The sequence below is a fragment of the Epinephelus fuscoguttatus genome, linkage group LG2 (assembly GCF_011397635.1).
Source record: "Epinephelus fuscoguttatus linkage group LG2, E.fuscoguttatus.final_Chr_v1".
Lineage (NCBI taxonomy): Eukaryota > Metazoa > Chordata > Actinopteri > Perciformes > Serranidae > Epinephelus > Epinephelus fuscoguttatus.
Window position 1 is genome coordinate 51,868,330 of NC_064753.1, and position 12,615 is coordinate 51,880,944.

Here is a 12,615-nt window from a genome sequence, read left to right on the forward strand (position 1 = left end):
AGGTTACCCTCTCTAATGGAAGTTACCCTCTCTCATGGAGGTTACCCTCTCTAATGGAAGTTACCCTCTCTAATGGAGGTTACCCTCTCTAATGGAAGTTACCCTCTCTATTGGAGGTTATCCTCTAATGGAGGTTACCCTCTCTATTGGAGGTTACCCTCTCTAATGGAGTTACCCTCTCTAATGGAGGTTACCCTCTCTTTGGAGGTTACCTCTATTGGAGGTTATCCTCTCTATTGGAGGTTACCCTCTATAATGGAAGTTACCCTCTCTATTGGAGGTTACACTCTATAATGGAAGTTACCCTCTCTATTGGAGGTTATCCTCTCTATTGGAGGTTACCCTCTATAATGGAAGTTACCCTCTCTATTGGAGGTTATCCTCTCTATTGGAGGTTACCCTCTCTAATGGAGGTTACCCTCTCTAATGGAAGTTACCCTCTATAATGGAGGTTACACTCTATAATGGAAGTTACCCTCTCTATTGGAGGTTACCCTCTCTAATGGAAGTTACACTCTATAATGGAAGTTACCCTCTCTATTGAAGGTTATCCTCTATAATGGAAGTTACCCTCTCTATTGGAGGTTACCCTCTCTATTGGAGGTTACACTCTATAATGGAAGTTACCCTCTGTATTGGAGGTTACCCTCTCTATTGGAGGTTATCCTCTATAATGGAAGTTACCCTCTCTAATGGAGGTTACCCTCTCTATTGGAAGTTACCCTCTCTAATGGAAGTTACCCTCTCTAATGGAAGTTACCCTCTCTAATGGAGGTTACCCTCTCTATTGGAAGTTATCCTCTCTAATGGAGGTTACCCTCTCTAATGGAAGTTATCCTCTCTAATGGAAGTTACCCTCTCTAATGGAGGTTACCCTCTCTAATGGAAGTTATCCTCTCTAATGGAAGTTACCCTCTCTATTGGAGGTTATCCTCTCTAATGGAAGTTACCCTCTCTAATGGAGGTTACCCTCTCTAATGGAAGTTACCCTCTCTAATGGAAGTTATCCTCTCTAATGGAAGTTACCCTCTCTAATGGAAGTTACCCTCTCTAATGGAGGTTACCCTCTCTAATGGAGGTTATCCTCTGTAATGGAAGTTACCCTCTCTAATGGAGGTTACCCTCTCTATTGGAGGTTACCCTCTCTAATGGGAGTTACCCTCTCTAATGGAGGTTACCCTCTCTTTTGGAGGTTACCCTCTCTATTGGAGGTTATCCTCTCTAATGGAGGTTACCCTCTATAATGGAAGTTACCCTCTCTATTGGAGGTTATCCTCTATAATGGAAGTTATCCTCTATAATGGAGGTTATCCTCTATAATGGAAGTTACCCTCTCTAATGGAGGTTACCCTCTCTATTGGAGGTTATCCTCTATAATGGAAATTATCCTCTCTAATGGAAGTTACCCTCTCTAATGGAGGTTACCCTCTCTATTGGAGGTTACCCTCTCTAATGGAAGTTACCCTCTCTAATGGAAGTTACCCTCTCTATTGGAGGTTACCCTCTATAATGGAAGTTACCCTCTATAATGGAAGTTACCCTCTCTAATGGAGGTTACCCTCTCTAATGGAGGTTATCCTCTATAATGGAGGTTATCCTCTCTAATGGAAGTTACGCTCTCTAATGGAAGTTACCCTCTCTATTAGAGGTTACCCTCTCTAATGGAGGTTATCCTCTCTAATGGAAGTTACGCTCTCTAATGGAAGTTACCCTCTCTTAATGTTATAGATAATTGTTTTATGTGTTTTAATGTGTAGGTATGTAAATGTTTTCAAAAACGTTTATGTTGAAATAAAAATACCTACAAGTAGTTACGGTTCCTTGTATTAATACATATACAAGTATGTTTCCTTGTATTAGTTTGCCCTCTTGTGGACATAATGCGAAAAATTTTTTTTTGAATGGTTCGAACCTATGAGTTATTTTTAGAAGGAATATTCGAACGTCATTTTTGAGCAATTTTGACAGCCCTAGTGTGAACTGTAGGTGAGCTTGAACATGACTCAGAGCTAAGAACCTGAGAATTCTGGCCTGAAAACATGGTGTAAATAAGTCAACTCTGCATGTTGGGGCTTTGGGAGATTTGGATTACACCAGACCAGACCTGGAGGCATTTTAAAAATGTTTTTCACGTTTGAAATGTAGTCACTGTTTAATGCAATTGTTTGGGAAAATGCTACAACAGTGAAACTCCAGGAGTGTTTTTTGGACTAGAAACTTTTAACAGCATGAAAGAGCATGAAAGTGAGTAGATACTGACTGTATTTTCATGTAAAGTGAAATATTTCTTTAAGCATGTTAAAAGAAATGGTAAAAAAAACCTGAAATCCTACTTTTTACAGGAAGGACTTCTCAGCGAATCTTATTGTGTCCTTTTTCCCCCTTTTTCCTTGCAGATGCACAAAAGATCCAACTGATTGCTGCCAATTTGGAGGAGGATTCCTCGTTATCTGCCATGTTGCACTGTCACTTCTGGTACGGATTCATTGACCTTTTGTGTTATGTTTTGTTTTTACTTAATGCACTGTATAGGTAGGATTCTAAATTAAAATATGCTTGTCCACAAATATTACCAAAACTACAGTTTACAGAACCCCCAGGAGTCAGGAGAATATTGTAGAAAATAATAGAAAATTGAACAGGAAAAAACAAGCTAAAAACAGCAGACCACCACCCTGTCAATGACTCTCCACCTGTTTCAAAGGTGAAATTATGAACTCATCATGATAGTAATGCTAACAGACAAAATAGAGACATGGAGAAATATAATTTTTAGTTTTCAGTACCTCCTGGGGGGCTCTGAAGAACTGTTTGTAAATAACTGGTTGATATTGTAAATTTACATCTGAATACTTTAAATAAACAGTTTTAGAATCAGTTGTGGTTTGTACTTTATTTGTAATTATGTTTCCCTTCCCCACTTTAATTGAAACTGAAAATCTTTAGATGTATCTACTTTTTATTTCTTAAGTATATTTTCGGTTGAGGATATTTCACAATAATCTTAAAGATTATGTTTTATGAGGATTGGAAAAAAGTCTGCTATTAATCAGTACAGTAGTTAAAATATTAAATTCGACAAAAAATTCTGTAATTCTACAAAAAACTGAATAATTGAATATTGGAGTTTGTACTTCTACAGTTTTTTGGTTTTTTTTTTACATTATTTTACATCTAAACAAACACTGCAAGTTACAGATAATTTTAATCTGTTTTATGTAGTGTATTCAGACTTCTTACTTTGTTATTTTACAATCTTAAGCATGTGTTGGCACTTTATTGAAGGCATTTGATTGTAATAATTTAGGAAAAATCTGTCAAATTATGGAATTTTCTGCAGAACCTTTAATGAAAATGTCTGTAAATGTAAGCATTTTTAGGATATTTTACTTTCATTTTACAGTTTTTGTTTGGCAGCCGTTGCTGCCAGTCATTTTGACTGCATTTTAAAGGTGTTTTGGGGTTTATTGAAGGTGTTTGATTATAATAATTTAGTAAAAATCTGTAAAATTACAGTATTTTTCTTCAGAAATTTTAGAATTGTCACTTTATTGAAGCTGTTTGATTGTAATAATTTTGCAAAATTCTGTAAAATAACAGTATTTTTCTGCAGAAAAATTAAAATTATCACTTTATTGAAGGTGTCTGATTATAATAATTTAGTAAAAATCTGTAAAATAACGGTATTTTTCTGCAGAAATTTTAGAATTATCACTTTATTGAAAGTGTTTCATTATAATAATTTAGTAAAAATCTGTAAAATAACTGTATTTTTCTGCAAAAACTTGAGAATTACCACTTTATTGAAGGTGTTTGATTATAATAATTTAGTAAAAAATCTGTAAAATAACAGTATTTTTCTGCAGAAATTTTAGAATTATCACTTTATTGAAGGTGTTTAACTATAACAGTTAAGTAAAGATCTGTAAAATGATGGTATTTTTCTGCAAAAACTTGAGAATTATCACTTTATTGAAGGTGTTTGATTGTAATAATTTAGTAAAAATCTGTAAAATAACGGTATTTTCCTGCAGAACTTTTAATGACAATTTCTGTAAATTTAATGTTTTTGAACTTTATTTGAATTACAATATTTTACTTTTATTTGACGGTTTTTGTTTGGCAGCCGTAGCTGCCAGTCATTTACCGTTTTTTTACATTGTTTTTTTACAGTGCTCTCTATTGGAGGTTATCCTCTATAATGGAGGTTACCCTCTCTAATGGAGGTTACCCTCTCTATTGGAGGTTATCCTCTATAATGGAGGTTACCCTCTCTAATGGAAGTTACCCTCTCTATTGGAGGTTACCCTCTCTATTGGAGATTATCCTCTATAATGGAGGTTACCCTCTCTAATGGAAGTTACCCTCTCTATTGGAGGTTACCCTCTCTATTGGAGGTTACCCTGTCTAATGGAAGTTACCCTCTCTATTGGAGGTTATCCTCTATAATGGAGGTTACCCTCTCTAATGGAAGTTACCCTCTCTATTGGAGGTTACCCTCTCTATTGGAGGTTACCCTCTCTAATGGAAGTTACCCTCTCTATTGGAGGTTACATTCTCTATTGGAGGTTACCCTCTCTAATGGAAGTTACCCTCTCTAATGGAGGTTACCCTCTCTAATGGAGGTTACATTCTCTATTGGAGGTTATCCTCTATAATGGAGGTTACCCTCTCTAATGGAGGTTACCCTCTCTATTGGAGGTTATCCTCTCTAATGGAAGTTACCCTCTCTATTGGAGGTTACCCTCTATAATGGAGGTTACATTCTCTATTGGAGGTTATCCTCTATAATGGAGGTTACCCTCTCTAATGGAGGTTACCCTCTCTAATGGAGGTTACCCTCTCTATTGGAGGTTATCCTCTCTAATGGAAGTTACCCTCTCTATTGGAGGTTACCCTCTCTAATGGAGGTTACCCTCTCTAATGGAGGTTACATTCTCTATTGGAGGTTATCCTCTATAATGGAGGTTACCCTCTCTAATGGAGGTTACCCTCTCTATTGGAGGTTATCCTCTCTAATGGAGGTTACCCTCTCTATTGGAGGTTATCCTCTCTAATGGAAGTTACCCTCTCTATTGGAGGTTACCCTCTATAATGGAGGTTACCCTCTCTAATGGAGGTTACACTCTCTATTGGAGTACCATTTTGTGTTACTATCTCATAATCAGGAGAACCTGAACCATGGATTTTGTTTTATTAGCATTTAATACCAACTTTAAACCTATAAGGGATTTTTGCACCTGATTAAAGACAGACTGTAAGTAATTCATTGCCTCTTGCAATGATGTTGCAGAGGTGTACAATATTGTGTCATCTGCATAAAGATGAGCTTTTGTTGGATCTACATCCATACCTAAATTATTCATATAAATAGAAAGTACCAAAATAGAAATAGAAAATAGAAAACCAAGACGTTTTATTATCTAAGGCAGTAATACTGTCAGTTCTGATGAACGATACAGTGAAGTACTGATGTTATTCTAGAGTCAGTGTGGACAGACGGATTACAGGACATCTGAGGACACCGGAGGACACCAGAGACACATCCAGCAGTTCATCCAGAGAAACAACGAACTTTAATAAAACATCAGATTTTACTGTCTTTCAGACGAACATCTAAACCTGAAGCTCCGCCTGAAGGAACCTGACCTGAGGTCCAGCAGGTCGTCTGTTCAGACCACTTCACCTCCTGGACTCTGCCGAGGAGAGTCCAGTACTTTTTTTTGATCAGCAGCCTCTGAGGCCAAAACATCCAAAACCTGCAGTTCCTCTGATGACCACTAGAGTGCGTCCCCACAGAGCTCCATGTTCACATGTAGAAACCAACATGTTTACAGCCTGTCTGGTCTCTGGAGATCATTTCAACATTTTTATAGAACTCACCTGTTCATGATTTATTAAGGCTACACATCATTAAGGTGGCGGGGCCTCTTTGAGTGACAAGCTGCCTGATAATAGATCCACCCCTCACTCCTTCACAGCTCCACCTCTGGTCCAAATATGGTCACCACTGGCTCCAAAAAAACAAGATGGTGACGACTGAACTCCAGGCTTCTAAACAGGAGTCAACAAACTAACGTGTGACATCACAGTGGCTCCGCCCATTATCTCTACAGTCTGATCACATGGTTGTTATTGTTATCAGAGTGAACCAGGTGACAGGAGGACAGCGGTCAGGTGTAATGTCCCTCTGTTGGACTCTGACAGGTGATTCTGTTGTTTTTCAGTCTTTACAGAGACAAACACCTGGATCAGGTCTGACCAGGTGTCCACTGACGGATCAGACCTGGAGTCAGACCGTGATCCTCACAAACGACCATGAACTCATCACAGGTTAAAAATAAATCAGTTTAATACAGAAACAGATAAAAACTCTTCATCACATCAGACACACTCAGTTATTATATCATCAACGTAACAATAAAACAATAAAAAACATTCATGTTGAAACAAACTGAACTACAGTCACTCATCAGACTGCTCTTATTGGTCAGAGTACTCCGAGGTCACTGCGCTGTGTTTGAGGATATCATGACACCACAGTGTTGGAGGCAGCCAGCAGGGACGAGAACAGTGAGTGTGGTCTGTGTTTCAACACATCTGGGTGATCGAACTCTACAGCCTGAGGGACGACAGAGAGACAAAAACACCTGTGAAACACCTGTGAAACACCCAGGTTACAACAGTGTAGCACCTGAACCAGCTGTGTGACACCTGTATAACACCTGTGTGACACCTGTATGACACCTGTATTACACCTGTGTAACACCTGTGTTACACCTGTATTACACCTGTGTGACACCTGTATAACACCTGTGTGACACCTGTATTACATCTGTGTGACACCTGTATAACACCTGTGTGACACCTGTATTACACCTGTGTTTGTAACACCTGTTTTACACCTGTGTTACACCTGTATAACACCTGTGTTACACATGTATTACACCTGTGTGACGCCTGTATTACACCTGTATTACACCTGTGTGACACCTGCGTTACACCTGTATTACACCTGTGTTACACCTGTATTACACCTGTGTGACACCTGTATTACATCTGTGTTTGTAACACCTGTATAACACCTGTGTTACACCTGTGTTACACCTCTGTGACACCTGTATTACACCTGTGTGACACTTATTACATCTGCATTTGTGACACCTGTATTACACCTGTGTGACACCTGTATTACACCTGTGTGACACCTGTGTGACACCTGTGTTACACCTGTATCGCACCTGTGGGACACCTGTATTACACCTATGTTATACCTGTATTACATCTGTGTGACACCTGTATTACACCTGTGTGACACCTGTGTGGCACCTGTGTTACACCTGTATCGCACCTGTGTGACACCTGTATTACACCTGTGTTATACCTGTATTACATCTGTGTTACACCTGTATTACACCTGTGTGACACCTGTATTACACCTGTGTTTGTAACACCTGTTTTACACCTGTGTTACACCTGTATAGCACCTGTGTTACACCTGTATAACACCTGTGTTACACCTGTATTACACCTGTGTGACGCCTGTGTTACACCTGTATTACACCTGTGTGACACCTGCGTTACACCTGTATTACACCTGTGTTACACCTGTATTACACCTGTGTGACACCTGTATTACATCTGTGTTTGTAACACCTGTATAACACCTGTGTTACACCTGTGTTACACGTCTGTGACACCTGTATTACATCTGTGTTTGTAACACCTGTATTACACCTGTGTGACACTTATTACATCTGCATTTGTGACACCTGTATTACACCTGTGTGACAGCTGTATTACACCTGTGTGACACCTGTGTGACACCTGTGTTACACCTGTATCGCACCTGTGTGACACCTGTGTGGCACCTGTGTTACACCTGTATCGCACCTGTGGGACACCTGTATTACACCTGTGTTATACCTGTATTACATCTGTGTTACACCTGTATTACACCTGTGTGACACCTGTATTACACCTGTGTTACACCTGTGTGACACCTGTGTGACACCTGTGTCGCACCTGTGTGACACCTGTATTACACCTGTGTTATACCTGTATTACACCTGTATTACATCTGTGTGACACCTGTATTACACCTGTGTTTGTAACACCTGTATTAAACCCGTATTACACCTGTATAACACCTGTGTTACACCCGTATTACACCTGTGTTACAAATGAGCTGAACGACAGTCTGCAGTCTTACCTCTCCCTGGTTGAGGACGAGGATGCGGTCGGCCTGCATCACAGTGTTGATGCGGTGAGCGATGGTGAGGACGGTGCAGGACTTAAATCCCTCCCTGATGGTGATCTGCAGCAGAGCATCTGTCTCTGCATCGATGGACGCTGTGGCCTCGTCCAACAGGACAATCTGAGGGACAGACAGAGAGACAGACGGACAAAGTGGTTTTTTTTTATTTTTATTTTGTTTTGTTTTAAGATATGTTTTTGGGCATTTTTGCCTTTATTGGACAGGACAGCCAAGTGTGAAAGGGGGAGAGAGAGGGGATGACATGCAGCAAAGGGCCACAGGCTGGACTCGAACCTGGGCCGCTGCAGCAACAGCCTTGTACATGTGGCGCCTGCTCTACCACTAAGCCACCAACACCCCGGACAAAGTGTTTTTAATCTGAAAAGAACTGCCCACTGCACACTCTGAGAAAGAGACACACACAGAGCTTCTCTCTGGGACACAGACTGTTTCCTGCAGACACACAGACAGACACACAGACAGACAGACACACAGACAGACAGACACAGACACACAGACAGACACACAGACAGACAGACACAGACACACAGACAGACAGACAGACAGAGAGACACACAGACAGACACACAGACAGACAGACACACAGACAGAGAGACACACAGACACACACACAGACACACAGACAGACACACAGACACACACAGACAGACACACAGACACAGACAGACAGACACACAGACACACAGACAGACACACAGACACAGACACACAGACAGACACACAGACACAGACAGACAGACACACAGACACAGACACACAGACAGACACACAGACAGACACACAGACACAGACAGACAGACACACAGACAGACACAGACAGACAGACACACAGACACAGACACACAGACAGACACACAGACAGACACACAGACAGACAGACACACAGACAGACAGACACACAGACACACAGACACACAGACAGACACACAGACACACAGACAGACAGACACACAGACAGACACACAGACACAGACAGACACACAGACAGACACACAGACACACAGACACACACACAGACACACACACAGACACACAGAGAGACACACAGACAGACACACAGACAGACACACAGACAGACACACACACAGACACACACACAGACACAGACACACACACTTACAGACACACAGACACAGACAGATACACAGACACAGACACACACACAGACACACAGACACACAGACACAGACAGACACACAGACAGACACACACACACAGACACAGACACACAGACAGACACACAGACAGACAGACACACAGACACAGACACAGACACACAGACAGACAGACACACAGACAGACAGACACACACACACAGACACAGACACACAGACAGACACACACACACAGACACAGACACACAGACAGACACACAGACAGACAGACACAGACACACAGACAGACAGACACACAGACACACAGACAGACACACAGACACACAGACAGACACACAGACAGACAGACACACAGACAGACACACAGACACACAGACAGACACACAGACACACAGACAGACACACAGACACACAGACAGACAGACACACAGACAGACACACAGACACAGACAGACACACAGACAGACACACAGACACACAGACAGACACACAGACACACAGACACACACACAGACACACAGAGAGACACACAGACACACAGACAGACACACAGACAGACAGACACACAGACACACACACAGACAGACACACAGACAGACACACAGACACAGACACACACACTTACAGACACACAGACACAGACAGATACACAGACACAGACACACACACACACACACAGACACACAGACACAGACAGACACACAGACAGACACACACACACAGACACAGACACACAGACAGACACACAGACAGACAGACACACAGACACAGACAGACACACAGACACACAGACAGACACACAGAGAGACACACAGACACACACAGACACACAGACACACACAGACACAGACACAGACAGACAGACACACAGACACAGACAGACACACAGACAGACACACAGACAGACAGACACACAGACACAGAGAGACACACAGACAGACAGACACACAGACAGACACACAGACAGACAGACACAGACAGACAGACACAGACACACAGACAGACAGACACACACAGAAAGACACACACAGACAGACACACAGACAGACACAGACACACAGACAGACACACAGACAGACACACAGACAGACAGACACACAGACAGACACACAGACACAGACACACAGACACAGACACACAGACAGACACACAGACACAGACACACAGACAGACAGACATACAGACAGACACACAGACACAGACAGACACACAGACACACACACAGACACACAGACACACACACAGACACACAGACACACACACAGACACACAGACACACACACAGACACACAGACAGACACACAGACAGACACACAGACACAGACACACACACTTACAGACACACAGACACAGACAGATACACAGACACACACAGACACACAGACAGACACACAGACACACACACACACACAGTCACACAGACACAGACAGACACACAGACAGACACAGACACACAGACAGACAGACACAGACACACAGACAGACACACAGACACACAGACAGACACACAGAGAGACACACAGACACACACAGACACACACAGACACACAGACACACAGACACACAGACAGACCTTGGAGTTGCGTAGCAGTGCTCTGCTCAGACACAGCAGCTGTCTCTGTCCTACAGAGAACTTCCCTCCGTTGTCCGTCAGCTCGGCCTGCAGCTTCCTGTCCAGACTGGAGATCTGAGCAAACACCACAGAAGAAGAAATTGTTCAACCAATCAGAGACAAATACCACACCGCTAATGTCCAGTCACCACAGCTGGACCTGATCAGAGTCAAACATGTCCTGAGGAGAAACTTTGACTGACAATAAACAACAACAACAATAATAATGTTAATAAGTGATGATGATGATGATGATGATGATGTAACGTACTGTGTCCTTCATGAAGGTCTTGTCCAACGCTGTCCAGATCTCTTCATCAGTGTATCTGTTGAAAGGATCCAGGTTGTATCTGCACACACACACACACACACATACACACCTGTCTGTGAGGATGATGACAATGATGATGATGATGATGATGGACACTCTTCAGGAGGATCTGATTATTAAACATCTCTGAGTCGTGTCAAGAATCTCCTCCTCTGTCTCAGTAGAGACAAATGGGTAGGGTGACGAAGCGGAGGGTGACAGGAAGCGGAGGGTGACGAAGCGGAGGGTGACAGGAAGCGGAGGGTGACGAAGCAGAGGGTGACAGGAAGCAGAGGGTGACAGGAAGCGGAGGGTGATAGGAAGCAGAGGGTGACAGGAAGCGGAGGGTGACAGGAAGCAGAGGGTGACGAAGCAGAGGGTGACAGGAAGCGGAGGGTGACAGGAAGCGGAGGGTGACGAAGCAGAGGGTGACAGGAAGTGGAGGGTGACAGGAAACAGAGAGTGACAGGAAGCGGAGGGTGACGAAGCAGAGGGTGACAGGAAGCGGAGGGTGACAGGAAGCGGAGAGTGATAGGAAGCAGAGGGTGACAGGAAGCAGAGAGTGACAGGAAGCAGAGGGTGACAGGAAGCGGAGGGTGACAGGAAGCAGAGGGTGACAGGAAGCAGAGGGTGACAGGAATCGGAGGGTGACAGGAAGCAGAGGGTGACAGGAAGCAGAGGGTTACAGGAAGCGGAGGGTGACAGGAAGCGGAGGGTGACAGGAAGCGGAAGGTGACAGGAAGCAGAGGGTGACAGGAAGCGGAAGGTGACAGGAAGCGGAGGGTGACAGGAAGCGGAGGGTGAAAGGAAGCAGAGGGTGACAGGAAGCGGAGGGTGACAGGAAGCGGAGGGTGACAGGAAGCAAAGGGTGACAGGAAGCGGAAGGTGACAGGAAGCGGAAGGTGACAGGAAGCAGAGGGTGACAGGAAGCAGAGGGTGACAGGAAGCGGAGAGTGACAGGAAGCGGAGGGTGACAGGAAGCAGAGGGTGACAGGAAGCGGAAGGTGACAGGAAGCGGAGGGTGACAGGAAGCAGAGGGTGACAGGAAGCGGAAGGTGACAAGAAGCAGAGGGTGACAGGAAGCGAAGGGTGACAGGAAGCAGAGGGTGACAGGAAGCAGAGGGTGACAGGAAGCGGAGGGTGACAGGAAGCAGAAGGTGACAAGAAGCGGAAGGTGACAAGAAGCGGAGGGTGACAGGAAGCAGAAGGTGACAGGAAGCGGAGGGTGACAGGAAGCGGAGGGTGACAGGAAGTGGAGGGTGACAGGAAGCAGAGGGTGACAGGAAGCGGAGGGTGACAG

At 43.5% G+C, this 12,615-nt stretch overlaps 1 protein-coding gene across 1 annotated transcript in view; it reads right to left on the minus strand.

The window, feature by feature from the left end:
- Positions 1 to 5,615: 5,615 nt before the first annotated feature.
- LOC125899674 (ATP-binding cassette sub-family C member 12-like) overlaps positions 5,616 to 12,615 on the minus strand; it is a 32,676-nt gene continuing 25,676 nt past the window's right edge. The window contains exons 27-30 of the mRNA XM_049594136.1: positions 11,277 to 11,355; positions 10,967 to 11,080; positions 8,213 to 8,377; positions 5,616 to 6,622 (exon numbers count right to left, since the gene is read on the minus strand). Coding sequence (XP_049450093.1) covers positions 6,530 to 6,622; positions 8,213 to 8,377; positions 10,967 to 11,080; positions 11,277 to 11,355 — 451 coding nt within the window. The 3' untranslated portion in view covers positions 5,616 to 6,529. The remainder of the gene's footprint in view (positions 6,623 to 8,212; positions 8,378 to 10,966; positions 11,081 to 11,276; positions 11,356 to 12,615) is intronic.